The following is a 24,125-nucleotide window of genomic DNA, read 5'->3' as shown; positions in this document are numbered from 1 at the left end:
GTAAATACGGTACTCACTTTTCATCTTGCATAAAATCTCAAAATTAATCTCACAAGCCACATTAACGCTTCCTTTTGTTTTTTAGCCAATTCAATACACTACAGTTAAACCTGGATATAACGAAGTTGAAAAAAGCTCCCGATTTTTCGTTACATGCAGGTTTCGCGTGAAGGCTCGTCAATTGTTTTTATGACGTGACACGACTGTTCTTACGTCGCCGCGCACGTGGAAGTGCGTGGCGCGAAACGACTGCACCATGTGTCTGCGCATAGGCGACTTGGTGTAGAGAGAGGAACTCGAGCGAGAGACAGCGGGAATCATCGTGCCTGCGTGCTCTGCCGAAGCGCGATTGGTGGCCCCGAGAGGGACCGTTGAAAAAAAAAGCTTCCAAAGGAGCTTTGAGAGAAGAGGAGAGGCGGCGTTATTTTACACTGAAAAATTGCGTAATTGCTGCCTGCTTCTTCGGCACAAGTGCAGGCAGGACACGCCGCTCCAAAGAAGCTAAATCATGTAGAGCTCCTTCATCGTCGCGCGAGCCGACGAAACGGCGCATAACGTCCATTGCGTTCATCACCTCCTTTGCAGTAGGCACGTCACACGGATCTGCATCGCAAGCACCATCATCACGATCATCTTGCACGCTTTCAGCCAGTGCTGCATCAGTCATTTCCTCTGTAGCCACGGCGGCGTTGTCGGCAAACAAAAAGTCATCCAGTTCAACGTCGTCGGGTACACCACCGTTAGTGCGTAGCTCGTTCCACGCTTCGGCCACATCGGACGGAGTAGAAACGTCTTCCTCGTCATCAGCACCAGCCTGTGCGTTTCTTGCTACTATTCCGGCCTTTAAAAAGCAATTCCTAATAACTTCTGCCCTGACCTCTTGCCAGGAGGCAGCAAGCATCTCGACTGCTTGGTAAATATCAATCTTCATCTCCCGTTCCAGCCGGATGTCGAGAAGAATCTTCTGGATTAGTCGGCGTCGGTAACAGCATTTAAAACTGTTAATGACCCCTTTGTCAAGGGGTTGTATTAGGGACGTGCAGTTGGCCGGGAAGTAGTGCAGTTCGATGTTCGAGAGCTGCAGGCCTTCGACGTGGTGCGCCGAGCAATTATCCAGCAGTAGGCAAACTTGACGGCCTTGCCGCTTGACGTCCTGGTTAAATTCCGTTAACCATTCTGAAAATATTGGCCGAGTCATCCACGCCTTGGAGTTCGCCACATACTTGACGGGCATACGCTTCGTTCCCTTAAAACACCTGGGACGGGCACTTTTGCCGACAACCAGCGGGACTCGCTTGTCTGTGCCGTCGAGGTTGGCGCACAGCAGAATCGTTATGCAGAGCTTGCTCTGCTTTCCGCCGCGGCAGTCATCGCCTTTTAGTGCTAGCGTGCGGCCCGGAAGCATTTGATAAAATAGAGCTGTCTCGTCGGCATTGTAGACATCGGCCGCCTCGAAGCGACTCAGTATTCCAGGCAGCTTGTCAGCCACCCATGAAGCAGCAGCATCGCTGTCTGCGGAGGCAGATTCGCCGCTGATTACTCTCCCGACGACACCGTGTCGGCTCTTGAATCCCTGCAGCCACCCGTTGCTTGCCTTTAAATCGTCATGGCCCAAGATACACGCAAAGTCCTTTGCCTTCTGTTGCAAAATCGCGCCACTAATGGGCACATTTCTGGCTCGCGTGTCCAAAAACCACGTGAACACTGCCTTGTCCACATCAGCATATGTCGACGTCTTCAGGCTTTTTTTCTTCGAGCTTGTTCCCGACTCCACTGCGTTTCTGATGTTGTGTTCCGCACTCAAAATCGTTGATAGGGTGCTCGCTGGAATGCTGAAACGGGCGGCAATGTCCTTCTTCTTCTCGCCCGCGGCGACTGCATTTAAAATTGCAAGTTTGTCTTCGAAAGACAAAACTTTTCGTTTTCTGGCAGTAGAACTAGCAGAACTCATCATGACCAACCGACGACGCAGTTACAAGCGGAGACGCACGACTACACGCCGACGGCAGGCCTAGCACCTCCAAAACAAGTCAAACGAACCAGCACGAGAGCACAGCTGACACGCACAGACGCAGGACAAACGCAAAATGGCGAATGCAACACGTCGTCCCGTCGGTCTCGTCCTCCTTTCCCCCCTCTCCTTCCTTCGCCCTGGTAATGAAAGAACCGGCCATCAGCGTTGCTTTTAAAGTGAATTCTTGCACATAACTGTGTCTAAGCCATTGAAACATATGGAAATCACAAAATAAAAATGCTTTTTTTCAAATCCATACATAAAAAATGCAACAAAAGAAATCAACCGCCGCTACAAACGCCACCTGGTGCCACGCTACACAAGCAAAGCCTGAACAGGCTGCTACGTTGGGCACGGGGCGGCGCTAGCCGCGCGCTAACCGTCGCTATCATCATCATCGCTAAGTTCGCTTGGTCGCGGTGATCCCAGGCGTTCGTGTAGCTGTTGGCTCCGTACAATACTAATATTCACTAATATAGTGCATTTATTTGGTCGAATTTTCCTTAAAAGTGCAAAAAGTAATGACTGATCAGCTTTGCGAGTTCGTTACATCAAGGTTAACTGCCGCAACGTTTTCGTTACATCGAGGTCGAAAATACATGGGCTTCAATGGGGGCGGCGTTAGGGAATTCAAAAATTTCGTTAAATCCAGGAATTCGTTACATAGAGGTTCGTTACATCCAGGTTTAACTGTAGTAAGCTTTAAGCTGTGGCCTCCAAGGAAGTCAACTGTACTGCTTAGCACCTCATCCTCTCAGGGGATTGCACATACAGAAATGTCTGTGAACAGGCATGAGCAAGCATGTCTAAAGTACTCTAGCGGTGCACTGCACCACAAACAAAATCTCAGCGCAGCCACTCCGTTAGGGTTAAGGCGCCTGTGCCTTCATCACTTTTACTTTTAAGTAGCCACACTCTGACACAAGCATTGTTTGTGAATTCATTGCTGCTTGCTGTTCACTGAACGCAATGTTGCTTTAAACACACTAGATCCCATTTTTAAGAAAGCAGGATGTAGTGTATGCGAGGCTCGTGAGATGCCACCACTGCATTCCAGGCTACATGCGCTCTGCCGAATATAGCCTAAACGTCTTTGCCCACCTGGTGGTGCCTACTGTGGTTCATGCCTACAGCAATGTAACTCGCAACAGCTTCTTCTACTATTGAGACCAAGAAAAGCAACTAAACAGAACAAAGCATCTACTGTAATAAGGTGCACGTAACTGCAAACAATGCTACTTGGAAGAGGGCAACAAACACTGTCGGAGAGTTACAGCAAAGGGCACCTACTGTGTAATCAACTATGGTCGCGTGCACAAAATAACGACATGCAAGAACCAAGAAATTTCATCACACCTCGAAGGCCAGGTTCGGTCGATGGTGCGGCTGCACCGACAACAAATATTCTCTCTTGCGGAGGAAGCTCATTCACGAGCTCTTCAAACATACTCTCCTCCAGCTCTGATCCATCCGTGAGAAAAACCTGTAGGGGGAATATGTGCCCTTATATGGAAAACCACAAAGTTCTTGAATAATCCTGTGCACAAATACATCCAATCGGTTGAAAACGGATAATGCGTACTAGTAACCTCAGAGGTACTGCAGTGTATCAAAGGTGCAGTGCACTGGATCCTAAGAGCTGAAAAATTTATCTGCACTAGGAACCAAGCCAGGGACCATATCCTGCACGGCGAAGTTACTACACCAACTGAAACCAAACGGTGGCGAAACACGGAGGACGTTACTCCATCTGATGGTTTCCCTGAATTGACGTTCCCCCTTCCTATGTTACAAATTAGTTTGAGGTCATGCTTCCTCTGTTCAGTTATCCTAGTTACCTTAGACAGCAAAAGCACATAAGCGAAGTCTCATTTGCCAGATGAGGACAAATCTTTACTTCTTTGCACATAACAGAACAGTACGGGCAGCAGTAAAGCGTTCACTCTCTACCAGTGACAGTAAAATGTTCTGAAGACTGACTACTTTTTCCAATACACAAAGATGCCTCAAAACGTAGAAGATGCCTCAAAGCCAGAAGAAAATTTTATGTCGGTGCTATATTTTTTCCCTCATGAAATTGCTTTGTACCGCTTTGTCACATGTATAACTAAACAAGACCATTTTAACATTGTTTGATGATGTCATATAACAAATGATATAGAGCATTTTAAGGAGGGACGCGGCTTTCAGTAAAAGTTTTTTATTTCTTGATGTATCTAGATGAAGTTTTTTAAACATATTATAAATAATTTAACGACTACTCTCACAAAATTTCAGTTATATCTCCAGAAAAATATTTTGCTAATATACATTTTTCCTCTGATTCTTGTGAAAAGGCTGCAGAGTTAAGAAAATGCGGCAGAAGGCCAGTTTAACATTCACTGCCTTTTTACAGACACACTACAGATCAAGACATTCTTAGAGGTCTTTTTTTTTTTTGGAAAGCACAAATTTCAGTTTTGAATATTTTGCAATACAGAGCATCTGTTGGTGCATCTAGATTGAGAAGAAAATTTCACACGAAAGATTGAAAAACAAAGAACGTCTTCACCTGCAATATAGTACTAGGAGTTCAACAAAACAACGAGATCAAAATAGAATAGTCTTGAAAAAATCTGTTCCGCAAAGCGAGTACCTAGGCAAAAGACCGTAATAGAAAAAAGTGCACACTGTTCGATCATTTTCCCGCAGTGAATAGCTGCCATGGCTCAGACAATTTTTTGGAGCGTTAAGCTCTACATATCCCGTTTCGGGTCTCACTGCTATATGTTATGACACAAATCATAACCCAGCAGTTGCCATGGTAACCGAGGTGCTTTCATAATAAAATGATAACAGCCGAGCACCACAACTTAAAACTTAACTATGCCAATCCTATATCTGTCTGGCAGGCGTCAAAGTTGGGCCACTTAGTCCTGGCATTCGTGTAAAGTATGTGGCCAAACAGTTTGCCGCAGGACCTTCCGGATGGTGTCATACGATTTAGCGTTTCACGCAGCATAAACTTACTAGTTAAGTTAGAGCCTAGCTCACAGCAGGGATTCGAACCGACGACCTATGTGTCCATAATTCCACGTCGTTACGAATCTTCACATGAATATTGCAGTTTAACCATTTCTTGCACAGTGTTTGGGTGGTATTCCGCGTTTTGTGCAGCATAAACTTACTAGTTAAGTTGAGTCTAGCTCACGGTAGGGATTCGAACCGGCGACTTAAGTCAGGTGTGTTAGTGCTCGATATTTGGACGCTGCCTCAGCATCGGCTCATTTTTTTAAAGGTACTTCCCGGTTGGTTTCAGCAATGAAACTTCAGGACAGCATACAAAATGAGGCATACAATCGGATACAACAATTCTCAAAAGATCAAATTTTTTTGGCCATTTTTTGGCGCCTTTCGGAGAAAAATTTTCAAATTTTTCCGCAGACCAAACGTCAGAAATATAGGAACGTCACTGCATGCAGATTTTATTGAAGAACACAATGCAACAAACCGCATGAATATCCATGAAGCCATTGTCATGCTATGCTTTCTGCAAACAGTGCAGTCAGGTAAAAGAATGCTCATGAGAAAACTGGAATTTTCACGGAGATCTCAGACAGTTTTTTGCAACCTATGGTCACAAAAATAATTGTTTAAATTAATTTCTGGGCTGTTCTCCAAAAAAATCTTTCAAGATATAATTACAAAAATCTTATAGATATGATATCTGATGTTTTCTACAATTCTATTTTTGTTCGAGATTTTCATCATTTGAAAGCCGTGTGCCCCCTTAAGTGCAACACTAACTGTGCATGCATTTCACTACATAGTAGAGGCCTTCCTTACCTTTGCATTCACCGAAGTGCAAACACCTTTTTGGCACGCCTGTTCCTTGACTTCTTTAAGGCTGGTAGCACAGGCCATTTTCTTTATTCGGTGGTCCACGCTCCATATCTTGACAAAAGGTGTCGATGTAGTCCCTGCAACAGTGAAGAGAACATTAACTACATAGCTGGCATGCTGGTACACCAGATCAGTCCAAATATCTTGAAACAGTCACTTTTTTGTGAAATACCTTCCGTCGAACTCAGGAAGGTATTGCAAGGAAGCACGTTCTGACAGGACAGCATTTTCATGCTTCTCGTTTCATTTAACTGCACTCAATACTCAGAGAGGGTTATGTTTTATTTACAGCTTGTTCTCCAGACAGCAGTCAGAAAGAGCGCCTATGTTGCAATTTACAAGCAATCAGTTACCTTACCCGCAAGTGCACGGTAGCATCAGTTAACAGTGACTGGTTAAAAAGAAAGCATGTGGCTTCAGCATGTGCATAACAAATGACAAATGCTCTTCATATGCAGTGCCAGAGTAAAGCACAACACCTTTGGACCAGTGCGTTCAGTTCGCACTTTAATGGAAACTTAAAACTGATTTTTGAACATATTCAGTTGATAGTCCCGCCACATTGCTTAGCCCCTCCCACTTCTGGTACAAAAAGCCGTTTTTCAAAGTACTTATAAGAAGCATTTTAAAACAGCAAAAACCAAGAAGTTGATACCAAAAATGGGTTTCAGCAAAAGTTGCAATAGAACAGACTATGACATCAGGGATACAACCATAAAACCAATTATGTGAATTGATTGGCTAAACTGGTGGACTGTAAATGATAGCTTGGATCAAAACTTGTCTGAAATGAGCAAAAACAAGCTCAAATTTTTTTCCATCTGCAAATGCGGAGTGGATGTCGACTGGCGTAAAAAATGCGCCGTCACCGACACAACGCTGCCCATAGAAAAATCCTCTACTGAGGCTACAAAAACGGCCAAATTTTGAATTCATGAAATTCAGTTACAAATTGTTTAGTGGTTCCACACAGGTACCACATGGTGATCCACGTGTACAAATGCCTTACACAGGAAAGTTAGTCAGTAGGGAGCTTATTGGCACAAGGGCGATTTAGGCCAAAAAGCACCAAAACAATGTGTAAATTTGGTTGCTTTTGTATCCTAGGCAAAATCAGGTGGAGTGATGTGAAATTCTGCCTATTATAAAACATTAAACAAGACTAAATACAGTGCAAGGAGCTGGAAAAAATATGGCATGTAAAATGACAACTACAAATACGATGCAATATAGCAAGGTCAAAAAATCTTGCATTTAAACAAAAGAAAACCGGTAGGCCTTGTACAAACAAGCAGGTGAGGAGTTCTCTCCCACCATGCTTGGCTACGGTGCCTTTTTGTCTGTGCCAAGGAACCCTTTCTACAAGCTACACAGACAAAAAAAATCATATACTCTAGAATCCAGTGCTATCTAAATATTTTATAACAATGTCAAATGATACAATATGCTCATTACCTAACAAAAGAGAAGAATGGATTGAAATGTGATATATTTGTAAAATTTTCAAAATGAGCGAGACCGTCTCTTTCATAAAATAGATAGGTTAAAAGATATTTTCACAGACTAGAAGAAGAAGCGGGCAGTGGTGCGCAGTGGAACACTCGCACTAGGCCAGCAGCCATTAAATGATCTGATTTAGTAGAGTGGAGAGCTGGGCGAGTTGATACATGACTGTAGAAAGAAAATCAGCGCTAAGGACGGAGACACAGAACAGGAACACAGGACGATGCTGGACTATCGACAGCCGATAGTCCAGCGTCGTCCTGTGTTCCTGTTCTGTGTCTCCGTCCTTTGCGCAGGTTTTCTTTCTACAATTAAATCATCTCATCCCCATCTGTCACCATGTCCCATTGTTTAACTGGCTGCCACGTAACGTTTAGTGGAGGTGCTGGCAGTCCTTGTCCTCCCAGTCCCAGAGTTCGAAGCCTGTTGTGCGCCGAGATCTTCGGTTGCGCGCTCGTGGTTTGCACCCCGTGGCATTACCCCAGCCTACCAGATATGACCCGATGTTGCCGCTCTCTTCCGTGCCATCTTCCAGCCTCGACCAGAGGACACGACGACATGACAAGTGCGACACCACTGATCTTCTGGTGACTGGTGGCTGCAGTCTTGATGGACAAGGATTCATCTTCTCATAAGCTCATCGCTTTCATTGTGGTGGTAAGTCCTTCACCATCTTCTCTTTGATCAACCACTCTGTCATGCCCATCGTCATGTTCTGCTTCTCATCATGAGATCCATTCTTCCAGTTCGTAATTGGGACAATTGCTCGGTGGCCCCAGGTCATGTCACGAACTAGAAGATGAAGTGGACAGCGAAGGTGATGAAAAAGTTCCACTGAGCCAGCAGCTATTAAATCACCTCATCCCCATTTGTCACGTCTCATTCTTTGGCTGGTCGCCACACAACGATACGAATCTCTGAAAGCGGGCCAAAACAGTGGTCACATTCCAACAGTTGTGCTCCTAAAAACAAGTAGTCGTTTGTTAGGTTATGAGTGTCCGATTAGTAATCTGTAATGTACAACTTCGTAGAACCGGTTTTTATGTTGACGATCCTTTTATTCCTTTACAGTTTGTTCAATGAGACTTAACATTATTTGCTTCACTGTTCGATTCGAGCTGCCATTTGAAGAGCACCATCCTCTTAATTGTTCCTTTATAGTCCTGGTAGAGAATTTTCATTTTGCAGGCATCGCTCATGGTTGTGTTTCTTCCTGAGAAGTCAGCAAGCTACTTGCCTGCAATCCCAAGATAGCTGGGAACCCAGCCGAAGTGCACGCTGTATCTGCATCTTGAGAATTGCTCAAATTGATGGAGGAAATATAATAAAAGAAGGCTTTATTGCTTTGTTTTCAGATAACATCAGGCATGTCATTCCTTCAGTTGGTGTGACTCACTGCATTTTTGCTTCCAGTGCCTTTTTTTCGAGGGCCTTTAAAATGCTATACAGCTTAGCAGAATACACGCTCGCTTTTGGGTTAATAGTAACAGCACCATTGGTTGATCCTTCTGCACAGCAGCTGCACTGACACGGTCACGTGTTTTGACGCCACCGGTGTAGATAAACTAAAAAACTGTAAAAGTTGCAAGCTTGGCTAATTGGTTGGTTGACATGCTTAAGAGGGTAAATAAGTGTTAAAAAACAAGGACGAAGGAAGAGACGACATGATGAGCACTGCCTACACGACACGACAGCACTCGTCGTGTCTTCTCTTCATTCATCCTTGTTGTTTTTTCTCACTGATTAATCACTCAAGCATCCAAACCATTATATGCTTGTTCAATTTCTAAAAACTCCCTACTGAGCATCACCAGAGATGCAACCTTCTTATTGTACTTAGCGAGTGGAACGTAGCCAAGGAAGGAAACGTGGATCCAAAATTTGCTTTCTTTATACTGCTTGAAATTTATTCTGTTGTATTCTACCTTAAGATTTTTTACAAAGTTGTACAAGTTAGAGAGAGCCAAATGCAAGTTTCATATCACTCATGAATGAAAAAATTTTTTTTCCGGCAGTTCCTTGCTGTATGATACAAAAGAACAATGCATATAGATAGTTCAAAAAAGTTTGGAGGGTAAAAATATATTGATTTTGCATATTTTTTGTAATTAAGACCCAGTCAGCCCTCCTCAAGAAAATTAAAAGGTCACATTTGTGTTTCCCCAAGGACCAACGGAAGTTCGTTTTCACAGTTCAATAGAAGTCCACATATTTTATCGGAAAAATCAGACATGGTCGAGCACAAACTCTGGAGTGCTTCACATGGAATGAGCCACAAATGACAAAGGCACAAGCGCCAGGCCCCCAAAAAGCGGTTGCAGTGATTTCGCTTCGTTTATCTCACACGACACTCCCGTGACTTAAGACAAGCCTGCTCAAGTCTGTGCCTTATGCTACTAATCCTTGGAAAAATTGAGCTCTTCAAAACGCATTGAAGCCTGAACTTCTTTAGTGAAGACTGGTTTCGAGCTTTAGGGTGCGCACACGAGCTTGGAACAGGCTGTGCCTGACTGAATTTGCCCCACTACCATGCTCAGTTTGTTTATCATAAGTTAAACCTCATGGGGCAGTAAGAACGCAAGTCAAAACATGCTTACCCATTCGAAAGATGTTGAAGGTGCGTCCTGCAAACGCTAGTGCTGTGCGTACAGGTTCTGCACTTGATACAATGATTGGTCTGTGGGGCATTAGAAGAGAAAGGGTATCAATAATTTGCACGACATGTCAGTGAAATCTTGTTTACCTGAGTAACTGGAGTGCCGCAATGTCGCTGACAAGTCTGGTGAAGCTCTGTGGGGAATCGTGAGCACGGTGGTCACAAGCAAGAGGAATCAAAAATATGTGCCACGCCTTTCACATACAAAAGACGTTTCGCCCTCTTTGGCATGTCTCACAAAAACGGCTGCCCCCGGAGGGAACGAGTCCTGCCCGCCATCCTGAATTACAACGAGGGCCCGAGATTTTAACGAAGCCAACGAAATGTCCGCACTGCAACAAGAGTGACAAAAGCGTGCGATGAGGTAGACGTGTGCAACGTGCACAGGCGGCAACAAGCTAAAGAAACAAACGCACGGCGCCAGTGGAGAGACCAATGAAGGGCGTCTATGAGCGTGAGTGCAGCCACGCCTTGGCTCCCACGGAAGGCCTCCTGCACGGAGCGTGGCCTCCGTGATCGGCATTGGCGGCGGCACGGTTGATCGCGGAGGCCACGCGCGGATTTGCAAGACAGTGAGGAGAAATCGGAGTTGCGAGGAGGTGCTATCTTGGAAGGCGCGTCGGCGGGAAAGGGTAGCTCGCTTGAGAGCGGCACGAAACGGGGCGGCCGCCAGCCGTTTGCCTGCGATGAGGCTGTAACCGATCAGCAGGGCTTAATGACGTTTGTTATACGTGTGGTTTTGTGCCACTCAAACATTGTATACTTTGACGGCCGCACAGGTCTCGTTTGTTATAAGTGAAAGTTCGCCTTAAGTGGGGCTGTTATATGTGGGCACGACTGTATTTGAGCCTCTTAAAAGCAATTATTTTTTGCACATGCATTCACTGCAGAACGGGACAGGGTTCAATTTCGTTGGTCATCTTTCTCATCACATATTGTGAAAAGGAACCAGTCATGCCTCTGCACATTAGAAGGCTCTTGGTTGTTGGAATAGTATTTTAGCATAGCCTAGGTGCAATTCCCTTAAACACCAATAATTTGCAGTAGCGTGTTGCAGGTTTAATGCAATGACGTGGGATGGTACAGGTTGCGCCAACTCGCACAGTATTCTCACCATTGCATCTTGTAGCCTTTAGAAAAATATTTTCATTAGCCTTTAGAAAAATATTTTCGGACTTGTTTCTGTGGTAGATCCTAACAACAGTGACAGAAATAATTAACAAGAAAACAGACTTGAGCTATCTAAGCAAGTCGTAACTGCCCCTATCTCTGACAACACACGAACCCAGCTGCAACAAAAATGACGGGAAGCGCAAAAAATGTTGAAGTGGAAGCTTTGTTGTCACGAAATCAGCCAGGAAGAGGGATAAATTAGACAAGATAGTTCAGAAATCACACTTATTTCCACAAACTAGTGAGCTTCCACAAACTGACAAGCTTCAGCGTGAAATTATCGAAGCCTTTTTTATTAGGAAAGCCGGTGACAATTGTGTCAGAACGCCTTCACTGTCATTGCTGGAGAATGAAATGGCTTTTTTGGATGATTGTGATTAGGTTTCACTTCATGATAACAATGTATTTACACGACGAGCTTTTTCAAATAAAATCAGTTGGAAGTGCAGCACAGTCCTGTCTTGTTTGTTCCTTGTCTTCTGTGTGCGTTTTATTCATGCTGCGAAACTTGTCTCCATTATGAACTGCAACCAACTAGCCCAAACCACCGTGTTACTTCAACGTATTTCTTCTACACTGGGCTCTTTTTTATCTGTCCAAGCCAAACATTCTCCAGTTTTTACATGTGTGAATCTAATTGCAGTCACCACTTGCCAGTGCCGCATTCTCTCTTTCTGCATCAAGCAAGGCTTGGTTCCCCTAGAGGTTCAGGCCTTCTTGGGAGTTGTGTCGCCGTCCATCGGCCATGCGAGACGACTGTGCAAGATCCTCAAGTCTGAATACTGGCACCAAGTTCAACTCTAAGAAGATTGGCTACATGTACTCGTCCAAGACCCGCGCACAGCAAGCGATACTTGCGCAAGCTCTAGGAAATATGCCGACTACAAGAAGTTGGCCACACAGAGCCCAGAGTTCTTATGGCAGAAGGCCCGTCATCTTCTTACGCCAAGAAAAAGAACCCACATTGCTCCTAGCAAGGTCACCGTACTTGGTGACGCCCAACTGTCTGACAAGATTTGCGGGACCCTGGAAAAGGGGCCAAAGTTTTGTTTTGAGCCTGTGTTAAAAAAGCACGAACTCCTGGCCATGGCACGTAGCATCGCTGGATGGAAGAACAAAGGAGCGCGACAAAGACCGAGCCACCTGGGAAGGAGCCGAATCCGTGATAAAAAATGTGTCGCAGTTCAAATCGCCCTCTTCAACATCAGAAAGTTGTCACATATTTAAAGGAGCATGACCTAATGGTACTTCAATCCGATAAAGAGGGAGGATTTGTAGTTTTGCACAAAGGCATGTTCCAAGAAAAGGCTATTCAAGCTATACAGAAGAACTTCAACGAAACGAAATTCAAAAAGAAATCCCAGAAGACCACTGCAGTTCGTCTCTTACAAGAAATGTGTCTCGATTCCGTCACAAGTCTAGTCAAGAAATCTGAAAACAAAAGTTTAGAACCATTCTTCTCTTGTAAAACACACAAGCCGGAATTTCCGTTTCGAGTCATTGTCTCAGAAAAGAACTGTTGGCAATCTACTGTTGGACAATACCTGCAAAGGCAGTTAACCAGCTTGAAGTTTGAAGATCCTTTCCTGGTTGGAGGATCGCACGAGATCGTCCAAGAACTCAGCCAAAAGCAAAACCTGATTGCTTCTGATACCATCGGTTTCTCCGTAGACGTTGAGGAACTTTATTACTCCGTACCGCACGATGAACTGTTTAAATCAGTGAGACCGTTGATTAAAGAGACGGGAGATGTGTCTTTTCGTAATTTATCAGGTGTCAGCAGTGATAACTTTTTAATGCTTTTAGAATTTCATCTTCAAACAATGGCCACCAATTTTAATGATCGTTTTTATACCCAAAAGGCTGGCATTTGCATCGGTTCATCAGTAGCTCCCATACTTTGTGACATCTATCTTAGTTTTGCTGATAAGCGCGTTAACAATTCACTAAAGGGCCTTCATGTTAAAAGAATTTTTAGATATGTCGATGATTACTTGGCGATTCTTGACAATTCGCATATTTATTCCCTTGACGACGCAGTTGCAGAAATTATCACGGCTTTTAAAGCTGCAGCAAGAGGTTTCAAATTCACGTACGAACTTCCCTGCGCTCACGACATAGTTTTTAGACCTCAGAATTACTTTCAGAACGAACCACATATGTTGGAAATATAACCCTAGGTCACAAAAGCCCCTTCTCTTTTTTAACAGCGCTCATTCAAAGATAATTAAACGCGGAATCGCCATGAACTGTATCAATGCTGCCCTTGAAGAAACTTGCCCGCATCAAATGACTTATAGTGTTAATCAGCAAGTCGAGCGGCTACGCATGTCCGGCTTCCCTGATGATGGTATTTCAGCTGTTTGTGAGAGCCTAATGCAGAAAAGAAAGAGAAGTAAAGGAACGGATGATAAAGGAAAGAAACAGAATAACATTCAGGTAATACCGTACCTACATAAGATATCTCACAATCTGAAGATCGCCAACCGATACAACGTTAACGTTGTATTTTCTGTACCATGCAAGCTGTCAAAAATTTTCCCAATGATAATGAGAAAGAAAAAGGTGCCATGCAGTATTAAGCACGTCACAAAGTTCACAAAATGTGTAACGAAGGTTGTTTATAGCATTCCTCTTACGTGTAAAAAAGTGTACATTGGCAAAACAGGGCGTTGTTTTAATGAAACAGCGCTAGAACACTTCAATCTTGTAAAAGATGGTATCAGCGGCCATCTTGCCGTACACTGCCGGTTGTACAAATGCAAACCTATGTTTAAGAAGGTGCAGTTTCTGGGTCACGCCAAGGACAAGCTTCAGCGTGAAATTATCGAAGCCTTTTTTATTAGGAAAGCCGGTGACAATTGCGTCAGCACGCCTTCACTGTCATTGCTGGAGAATGAAATGGCTTTTTTGGATGATTGTGATTAGGCTTCACCTCATGATAATTGAATGTATTTAAACGTCGAGCTTTTTCAAACAAAATCAGTTGGAAGTGCAGCACAGTCCTGTCTTGTTTGTTCCTTGTCTTCTGTGTGCGTTTTATTCATGCTGCGAAACTTGTCTCCATTATGAACTGCAACCAACTAGCCCAAACCACCGTGTTACTTCACATGAGATACTTGGGAGAGTTCGGATGTAAGGTAGGAACTGCATCTCTGGAATGCACGGGCTTCTTATCTGTGTCAAGTAGCACTCTTCCATCAATTTCACTTAATATGCCCGGATATCGCATCCTCTGCAAAATGCTTGGCGCAGACATGGTCAGTGGGCACTGACGTCCGCGTCCGGTCTGCCCTAGGAATCGCACGGAGCCACTTCTCCAAACGAGCATTGTCGGACGGAGCTTTGAATAATGGCACACGCTCTGCACAAGACCGATAGCCCGAATTGCAGTTCAGCACGAAGAACTTTCTTCCCATTGCGCAGCACTCAGCTGCTGTGGGCTACTCTGCCGATGATAGCCAAACACAAGGTCTTGGTGCAAAATAAAAGAACTTGTTAAAAACAGCACAGCAGTGCAGCCGCACACTCCGAAATGTGGCAAAAACACGTGCGCAGTGCCGCGCCAGGCCGGACCGAGCCGCCCAGCGTGGACCCGCCTTTCGCAGCGCCCTCTAAGCTAGCGACCGGTTTCCATCGCACCCCTCCCCCTCCCCCCGAACATATTGTGGCCGCGAGCGGGCGGCACTCTTGCGCACCGTGGGGGGAGAGTGTCAACGCCTCAGTATGTTATTCTTACACCGTGATCTGAAGTTTTGACACATATGTGTTAACTCAATGCCTTAAAGCTTTATAAGGAAAGCAAACACTGGCAAAATGCTGGCCCCGGCTATACCGACTACCCTGCTTTATCTTTTGTGCCACCTTCCTGGTTTGGGTCCTCTGTATGACAGGTGCAGCAGACTTCTTGTCGTGTTTAGCGTAGCTTCCTGTCTAGGCTTGGCCCAATTGAGTGAGCGTTATTCAATGACCGTGTAGTGAAATTGAGAACCGCGCACATAAAATCCGCCGCCACACTGCCTATGTACAGTGATGGCACAACATGGACCAATATCCAGAGTGATGCAATCGCATAGAAGACAACTATGAACCCCTTCTTTCACCCACTTGGCAAAAAAGTTCAAATAAAAATTTTTTCAGCCGTTTATTAGAAACCTTCAACAATCTGGGTGGTAGAACCCAAGAGATTTGGAGAGATGCAACAGAGGCCTGCGAAAACCTTGCCGCCACACTGATGCCAAAAAAGTGAAAGCTGCCAAAGATGATTGATGCATGGAAATAACTGTTCGTTACTACTGTTCCAGGCTGATTAAACAACAAAGTTGCCACTTCAGCAAAATTTTTCTAGGTGCCGTGAATTTCATTGTAGTGGGGTTTATGTCATATTCACACTCTGCCAACAGTTAAGCTCTTTCTGTTTTTGCTATTTTGTCAACAAAGGGTGCAAAATGACTGAGAAGACTAAGCTCCTTGAGGCAAGATAAAGGTTAACGTGTACACAATTGCTGCTTTGTGGAATCTGTGTTCTGGCAGTGCCTATTCATACATAAAACAGCGAACACAATCTAAGCAAAAGAACGAGCAGAAAGGCATACTCCCAGAGAGCGGGGACTTTAATAGGTGCCCACATTTGTCAGGCTGGTTAAATAGGTTACAAATAGAGTGAGCAGCAGGTCAGCACCTGCCATTTCCAGCTTCTCAATATCTTGTGCAACTTTTGAAAAAAAAAAAAAATATCAATAACCCTATTTTTGCTGCACATTTATTGAGTGGATAATAATGACAGTCATCATCAGCATGACTAAGCCCACTGCAGGGCAAAGGCCTCTCTCATACCTCTCCAATTATCCCTGTCCTGTGCCAGCTGCGGCCACCCCATGCCCACTAACGCCTTAATTTCATTTGCCCACCTAACTTTCTGCCACCTGCCACTACACTTGCCATTGAGTGGATAATACAGACTGTAGGAAGCAGTGCTCAATGGGATGCACTGCAATCTGTGCACACTATGGCAAGATGCAACAAGGTTACTAGATTGGCTAAAACCACTAATTTTTGCATATATCATCATTTGGGTCTCTGGTCTGAAAGTGTATTGCAAAACAGAGCTGACAAAATTTCCTTTTCCACTGGCGAGTTGCAAAAGGAACATGCATCTACACTAGCTCGTGATAGATTGCAGGCTGCTTTCCATAACATTACATTCGAGCTGAGTTTAACAACCAGCAAAGAGATAAAAAAAATAAGGTTAAGGAGGCAATCACTTGGATTGACGCGGAGGAAATGGGATACCATTCCACTTTTGATTCTATCCGAAGTCTGGTTTATTCTTATTATGATCGCTTCTTTTATTATTTTTAGCTGTGTGCGTGTCTTAGGTCATTTTCATGTAGTCTGAGTCATTCTTAGTCCGGCGTCTCCCTCCGCTCTCTTTTAACTGAAGACAGTGGGGAAAAGAGGAAATGAGAACAGTTGGCAGGAGGCAGGTGTAGCCACCTGCCAGATGTAACAATGGCGGTCACTGGGCTTTTGCTCCAATGAGACTTCCACGCTATCACATAAAAACTGATATGAGCCAGATGACAGTAAAAGATCGCATAACATGGGGGGCTGCCTGTAATTGCTGGACTTTTGTCCTGGTTCCTGCTACTTCACTTCAGCGACAACAGGACGCAAGCAATCACACAAACATGCTAGTTCCAAGAGTGCAGCCGCTGTCGACGGCATGCCTTGAAATTTGTCTTTCGCCCACTACTTTCGCGCCAAGCACGTGGAGTGGTTCAAGCTCCATGAAACTTTTGAAGCCTTTAAATCCGTGACACTTTCAAATTGTGCAAGGAGTGCGAAAGAGAACAAAAATGCATAGATTAACAATAGAGGCCACTCACCTGCCAATAAAATCACGGAAGCAGGACAGAAGTTCTCAGCTTCCTTCTTCTGCCCAAAATACGGACATAGTTTTGTCCTTAGTGAAATCTTGCGCATTTCAAAGTTGAAACTGCTTGACTGTCAAGACCGCACATTCGCAGTCTTCGCGGACAAGCCGCACAGGCATGCCGTAAGGGTTCCCGTCAGGGGAGGAAACCCTTTCGTGCTTTTGAAAAGCACTTGCATAAAGCCTTTCAAGAAGTTCAAAGAAAATTCTTTTGACCAGAAATGGCCATTGGCAATTAAAATTGCCCTATTGCACATGCCATCTCATTTATGCCTGCTGCCGCGGATCGTGCACATGTTGCTGCCAAATAAACCTCTACATAGCACTCACTACTGTCATGATATGCACAGATCTTTTCACATATCATGCTCAAGTCATTCCTCGAATAAGCACGGTGGCACTGGCCGCCTTTTTTGCTGCAAGGAAGGAACTGTTATAACCACTTCCTCTACCGTAAGATTTATCACTCTGTCATGTCAAAGCCGTCAATGTGACAGTGTTAACAGCGTATGTGTAACCACAATCCAGATCCATGTCATTTCAAGAAAAGTCCTATTTTGAGCAGAACCATTGGTTGCCATCTTCTTTTTGTGTAGAAATGTACTACCAAACCAGACCCTAGATTTCATCCTTGTATGTGTCATGCAAACTGGCATTTTGTAGTGCCGTTTTCCAGGCCTACTTGATCCTGCAAACTGGAACAGTTGCCACTGAATGGGAACTGCAGCCACACACCCATATCTTATGGCACCCAGTCACAGAAGGAAACACAAGGAATATTTCGCAACACCCAGAAACGGCACCCAGCAGTTTGGTATAGAAAAGACCAGCATCTACAGACATAATCTTCCCACTGACTGCACCAACATGGTACAGTACAACCAATAATTCACTTAGCGAAGCTGGTGCTGAAGTGCCTCTCTTTTCAGACATTGCACCAGGTATCAGTGTGGAAGATGCTAATTCATAGTTTCAGTGAAGAAGAGCTGCCAGTGGCAGTGTTCGCTATATTTAGCACTGAAAATGCAAGGCGGGTGCTGCTGCAATGGCCATGTACTTTACAGTCAGTAGCTCATGGCCTGACATGGACAGCAATGGGTGCTGTGCATTGATTAATAAAATCGCAGGTGCTGACACAGTGCGCTAAACAAATACAGCATTCAGTAAGCTGTGGTCAAAGTACAAAACCAACTTAACTGACACATGGTAACTTTGCGACGTATGCGAAGCCATTTTAACTGCAGTCAGTAATGACACACTGCGTGCCATCTGCGGCAGGAAAGAAAGAATTTCCGAGATGCGGGCACAAGGATCTTAATTTCGATCTTAAAGATCAAAAAGCATTTAAGCCACCTCATTCGAAGAGCCGAGCAGAGTTTGGAGGTAGGACTGCTCAAAAGAAGAAAAAAGTGCTGTTCAGTGGGTGACAGCACGACTGGTACTTGGGTCGAAAAACTCTCCGCTGATGGTCACTTGACACTGACTATTAACTCTTTCCTTACCGCGGCAATTGAGCATTGTTAGCCCACTAACGATGACTTGTGCACCGATTTCGGAACCTTCCGCGTTGCTTACGTCACGCTGCGTATCTAGCTTGTAGTCAGAGAACAAGTTTCGTTTCTGATGTAGTTTTCGTTTTTCCCACAAGGTGGCACTTTTGTAACGCTCTGCGAAGGTTTCTAGCGGAGGTTATCTGATTGGTGGCTAAAATCACGACAAGAGTAAAATTTCTGGTGCTGAAGTGCCTCTCTTTTCAGACATTGCACCAGGTAGCAGTGTGGAAGATGCTAATTCATTTTTGGATAGTTTCAGTGAAGAAGAGCTGCCAGTGGCAGTGTTCGCTATATTCAGCACTGAAAATTTCATAAGTCACGGCTAGGTGGCCCGATTTAAAGGGTTCAGCCTCTCCGTCCGTCCGTCCATCCATCCTTCGTGAAGACGCGGAGATGCGGTACTACGCTCGCTGCCCGCCATGTTGCCCACTAACGACGACTTCACCGCTCTGCTTAGGAGCCATCCGTGTTGCTTACAGGCATGCTGAGTGTCTGGATTCCAGTCAGAGAACCAAAGTTTTGTTTCTGATTGTAGTTTTCTTTTTCTTTTTTCTGCAAAGCAACACGTGAAAGTGCACGTGCAGGCAAGGATACAGGTTGGCTGATTGCACGCACACTTCGTACTTAAGCCAGTCTGGTGGCTGTTGTCTATTGCACTATTGCAAATATACGTACTTAACATGTTCACTGCAGCAGAGATTTTCAAAGCCCTAAGGTCTGTGCGTCGTGGCACACCGATAGGACAACCTTTCCTTGGGTGTGCATAACCTCTCAGTGAGCCTCTGGCGAAGCCAACCTAGTGCAACTGACAACAGTCTGTAACAGCAACCTGCATGTGTGTTTTTTTAAGGCTCTCTGAAAAACCTGAATTGGCCTAAGGCTTCATCATGCCACACAGTATGAATACAAGACACGAACCACCAGTAACTCATGACGCAGGAGAATGTATTAAATGGCTTACAGACACCAAATTTAGTTGTGTGTTCTTTCTTTGAAATGATTGACATTCGCAAACATAGACCCACATGGACTGTGCCAATAAGCAGTAAATTAATTTGCTTATATATACATTTTTTACCTCGCACTGTTTCATGTTTAACAGCCAAATGGTGGCTGTGACATGAAATACGAGTTGAGGTCGTGTGAGGCACAAAAAAGCTGCAGTATGGTCATTGCTTTCTTCATTTTAATTTCGTCCCAACTCTTATGCAGGCGGCTCAAGAGTTGAAATGACAAAAAATGAACAAAGCAGTGATTATATCGCACCTTTATCATGCCTAACGTGATGTAAACTCGTCTTTTATGTCACAGCCATTGCGAGGTTGTTGAAACCGAAATAACGAGAGAAAAAAATTTAATTGCATATTATTCAGCCTGTGTAGGTGAATTTCATGTCGTGATGGATGCACACTACTGCATTTTGCACCATTCCAAAGAAAAAAAGACATTCAAAATTAGGTGTCTAAACCTTTAAGCATATTAGCAAATGACTATAGGTCCCAACAAATAGTATATGTCTCTCTTAAAGGTGTGAAATGAAAAAAAAAATATTGAACTGTTTCTGATACCCACCAAAATGACAGTGTTTCCTTGCGGTGTTTTTCACAACACCATCATACATAGTGCTTACACGTACCATGTGCCTTCAGAAAGCCAAAAGCTTCAAGTTACTCATTTTGTTCCATACATCATTATTTGTATTTGTAGATGTGGATCACGCTGTTGCACATGAATCACAGCCAGCATGATTTTCACAGCGCTCCAGCACCATCCCCGCTGGAGTGATGTCACCCCAGTAGTTCCAGTGCAACTAAGAACTATCCAGTGTGCGCCACTGCTTCCGACACCATTCGTAATGGGACAAGTGAAATGCCAGTGTTAACAGTGTCTCCTTCATGTGACCCAGTGGGAGCCCAAGGCCACTGGGCAGCTATGCTAGTATTCTCCAACATATCACAGCTACCAGTACTTTCCAGCCTTACCAGTGTTAAAAACAAACTTGAAATACACTGGAAATCACTGCAAAACTCCCGTTTTTACGACAGAAGCCAATGGTTAAAAAAATAAGCAACAGAGCAGCCAACGTACTCATGACAAACCTTCTGTGAGCATTCGCTTTTTGTGGTAAGTTGAGCTGAGCCTTGCAGGTGGAGGTCCAATATTGTTTACATTTTGCAATCCAAATTAAATGAGGGGAAGCAAGACACTCATTAGCATCAGCAATTAAAAAAGTCAGGATCATGAAGCATTCTGCTTTGTGTTTGCGGTCGTAACTTCAAAGAGCCTTTGCATTTTTATCTTTCACGGTATGGGCAACCTTCCACTTGCTTCGCTGCTTCCATTTCATAAACTAGGGAGGAAACAAGTTCTCTGAATTATAACTCCTAAGTTCGCGCAGCACAGGACATGTGGCAACGATTTGAGCGCGGGTTCCAGTGTGATGTATGATGAAGTCACCAAGTGCCAATCCGCGCCACCACTAGAAGTTTGTACTAACTTGGATGGCTGGTTTCAGTGAAACCAAATAGGGTATTAAATTCTGTAAGCATTCGCTTTTTGTAAGTTCTGGAGTGTTGAGCTGAGCCTTGAAGGTGGAAGTCCGATATTGTTTACATTTTGCGACCCAAATTAAATGGGGGGAAGCAAGGCACTTGTTATCATCAGCAAGTAAATAAGTCAGGATCATGAAGCATTCTGTTTCATGCTTGCGGTCATAATTTCAAAGAGCCTTTGCATTTTTATTGTTCATGGTATCAGCAGCCTCCCACTTGCTTCGCTACTGCCGTTTTGTAAACTAGGGAGGAAACATTTGACTAGGGCAAGTATCCTGAATCATAAATCCTAAAGTTCACGTAGCACAGGACATGTGGCAACGATTTGAGCGCGGGTTCCAGTGTGACATATGATGCGGTCACCAAGTGCCAATCTGCGCCACCACTTGAAGTTTGTAGTAACTTGGGTGGCTGGTTTCAGTGAAACCAAATCAGATATTAAATTCTGCAGAGACATTCAAATCCATAGAAAGAAACAAACCGGTGGCCTTACATTTGTTGCATTGTAGACTAAAAAACCATCAGACTCACTTTCACTTCAAAAAAATTGCGTTTAGCTGGAACCTTGGTCGAGAAAATTTGTTTCCTGAAGGGAAATTAACTGCATTATGTTATACGGTTTGCTGATAAGGAAGAAATTTGTTTATTTATCTGAAATACTGCCATAGCCATTTGAGGGCACAGTAGGAAAGGATGTACGAATAGTTTTTTCCCCCAAAAGATTCAGGACAACCAGTGCTGTGATCAAAGGCAAGACAAAAACAAGAGGACGAAATGAAGAAAGGTTTCATTATCAAAGTTCATACATCACAGGTTCACGCAACCCGTGTAAGATGCACACGACAAACGACGCTTCACAGAATTCGCGCAATACACACATGCCAAAATAGAGAAAGTACAGTTGATGCAATTTGACCAGAGTGTCAAAGAACTGTACAGAAAAAAAAAAGCACTGGAAAAAGAGCAGCAAGGAAGCCTAAGTGACCCTCTAAACGTTGATGGTGGCCTCTAACTCTAGACTAAATGCGATCAATGAACTGGCACATGTATTGAAAAGATCCAGCTAGTTCCATTTGTGTACTGCTAAAGGAGAAAATGAAAACCATGTACTTAATGGTAACAATATTCTGTTAATGTGTGGTAACGCTTCTGTCTCGACCGTTTCTGTGAAAATGTAATGAAATTTAATAATCTCAATTTTGTAACTGCAGTGGAGAATTTGGAATATAAAATTGGGGTAAACATGTCTAGCTCCAATTGATACGATCTAAAAGCAATAGTTATTTGAAAAACCAATGCATTTGTATCGGTTGTGTATGAACCGTGTAGCTTAGTGCTGATCATTTTCCAATTCCATGATATATTATTAACTGTGAATGGGAACCCTTCTATGCTTGTGTATTAATAGCAGTGGCCATAGCAATGCCGTATAATCTAGAATTGGTATAGGTGTCAGTTTTAAGCATCTTTCAAGAAAAGCTTACAGTTTACTCTTGCAAAATTCAGCCAGAGCTAGTGTAAATGTCAGTTTATTTTCCCCTTTCTTAATCCCTTTTTTCAGGGAACACTCAAGGCATCAAGCCACTGGTACTGAGCCTTTCTTATAACCCCTATGAAGACGTGCATCAAGCCACTGGTACTGAGCCTTTCTTATAATCCCTATGAAGACGCACACTCTCTCTAGCTTGGGCAAAGCAAGGATGCTCAAGCCTTGAGCTGCACTATGAATCAAGTGTGAAGCACCACCAGTGTGCACAGGCGATGTTGCAGCCTCAGAGTTTCCTGCATTGCACTCCATGGCGTAAACTTTATATTTTGCCTACAAAACGTGTTGGCAAAGACTGGCAGATGTTTTCGGGCAGCACGTGCGTGTGCAACCTCCCAGCGTATTTGCAAGCCCTCACCTCCTAGCTATACGCAGTGTCTGAGAGGAGTTTCAAAGCGTATAGCGGTGCCTTATGACCGCAGCTACCTGATAATAACAAAGGTTGTGCAAAGAGCAAGGATTGGGGTGCGTGCAGGAGCTGGTCACATAATCACGAGTGAGTGAACATCCAACCCGAAGACGAGAAAAATAGCATGAGGCATGTGCAAAGGGTGGACAAGTGACCATAGAATGAGGTTACCCATCGTCACTGGCAGAAATCCCCATGGATAACTCACGTAGTGTAGACGCTGTAGGCTTCACGATGTGTATGCCCCATTCGAGCTGAGCAGTGAGGGTGATGCCAAAGGATTTATGTCCATTGATCTCTCAAGAGTAGTACCATTAGCCTTTTATGTGAACCTAGACGGTTGTCTGATTTTGGTTATTTTCACTGCCAGAGATTTTTTTATTGCTGACTGACATCTGCCCACCTTGAACACCAGTTGGCTATTACGTCAATCAACCTGTCAAATATGAAATGGTAATCAGAACTCATGATTTACCTGTAAATAATGCAGCAAATGGTTCGATACTGCAGTCAGCACTTTTTGTGATGTCATTATATATAATAAATAGCTAGGGCACAAAGACTGAATGGTGCAAAATCCCGGATATTACTGGCATTGTATTACATTGCACATTTTCAAAGACGAAAAATGGAGTCCTATCCGTTAAGAAATTTTGTATCCATGCTGTAATTTTGCCTTTACCATTAATGCTCTCCAGTTTCATCACCATCAGTTGAGTAGTACAAGATAGAAAATACTCCTGTGTTGTAGTGGCGTTCACTATCTTACAATAGTGTGCTTCCCCATTCATATACTCTCCACAAAGAATTCGCACCATGTTTCCACTAATGCACCTATGAGCATAATTTTCTATTTGTATGTTCAGTAAAACCACAGCTGAAAATTAGCAAAAATTCTTCAA

At 43.9% G+C, this 24,125-nt stretch overlaps 1 protein-coding gene across 1 annotated transcript in view; it reads right to left on the bottom strand.

Annotated features, from left to right (window-relative positions):
• LOC144105579 (uncharacterized) overlaps positions 1–24,125 on the bottom strand; it is a 100,688-nt gene that overhangs the window by 18,372 nt on the left and 58,191 nt on the right. Inside the window, exons 5-6 of the mRNA XM_077638698.1 lie at positions 5,840–5,973; positions 3,371–3,497 (exon numbers count right to left, since the gene is read on the bottom strand). Coding sequence (XP_077494824.1) covers positions 3,371–3,497; positions 5,840–5,973 — 261 coding nt within the window. The remainder of the gene's footprint in view (positions 1–3,370; positions 3,498–5,839; positions 5,974–24,125) is intronic.

This window comes from Amblyomma americanum, chromosome 9 (genome assembly GCF_052857255.1).
Source record: "Amblyomma americanum isolate KBUSLIRL-KWMA chromosome 9, ASM5285725v1, whole genome shotgun sequence".
Taxonomy (NCBI): Eukaryota; Metazoa; Arthropoda; class Arachnida; order Ixodida; family Ixodidae; genus Amblyomma; species Amblyomma americanum.
The sequence above is the reverse complement of the archived record's forward strand: the minus strand, read 5'-3'. Positions and strand labels throughout refer to the sequence as shown.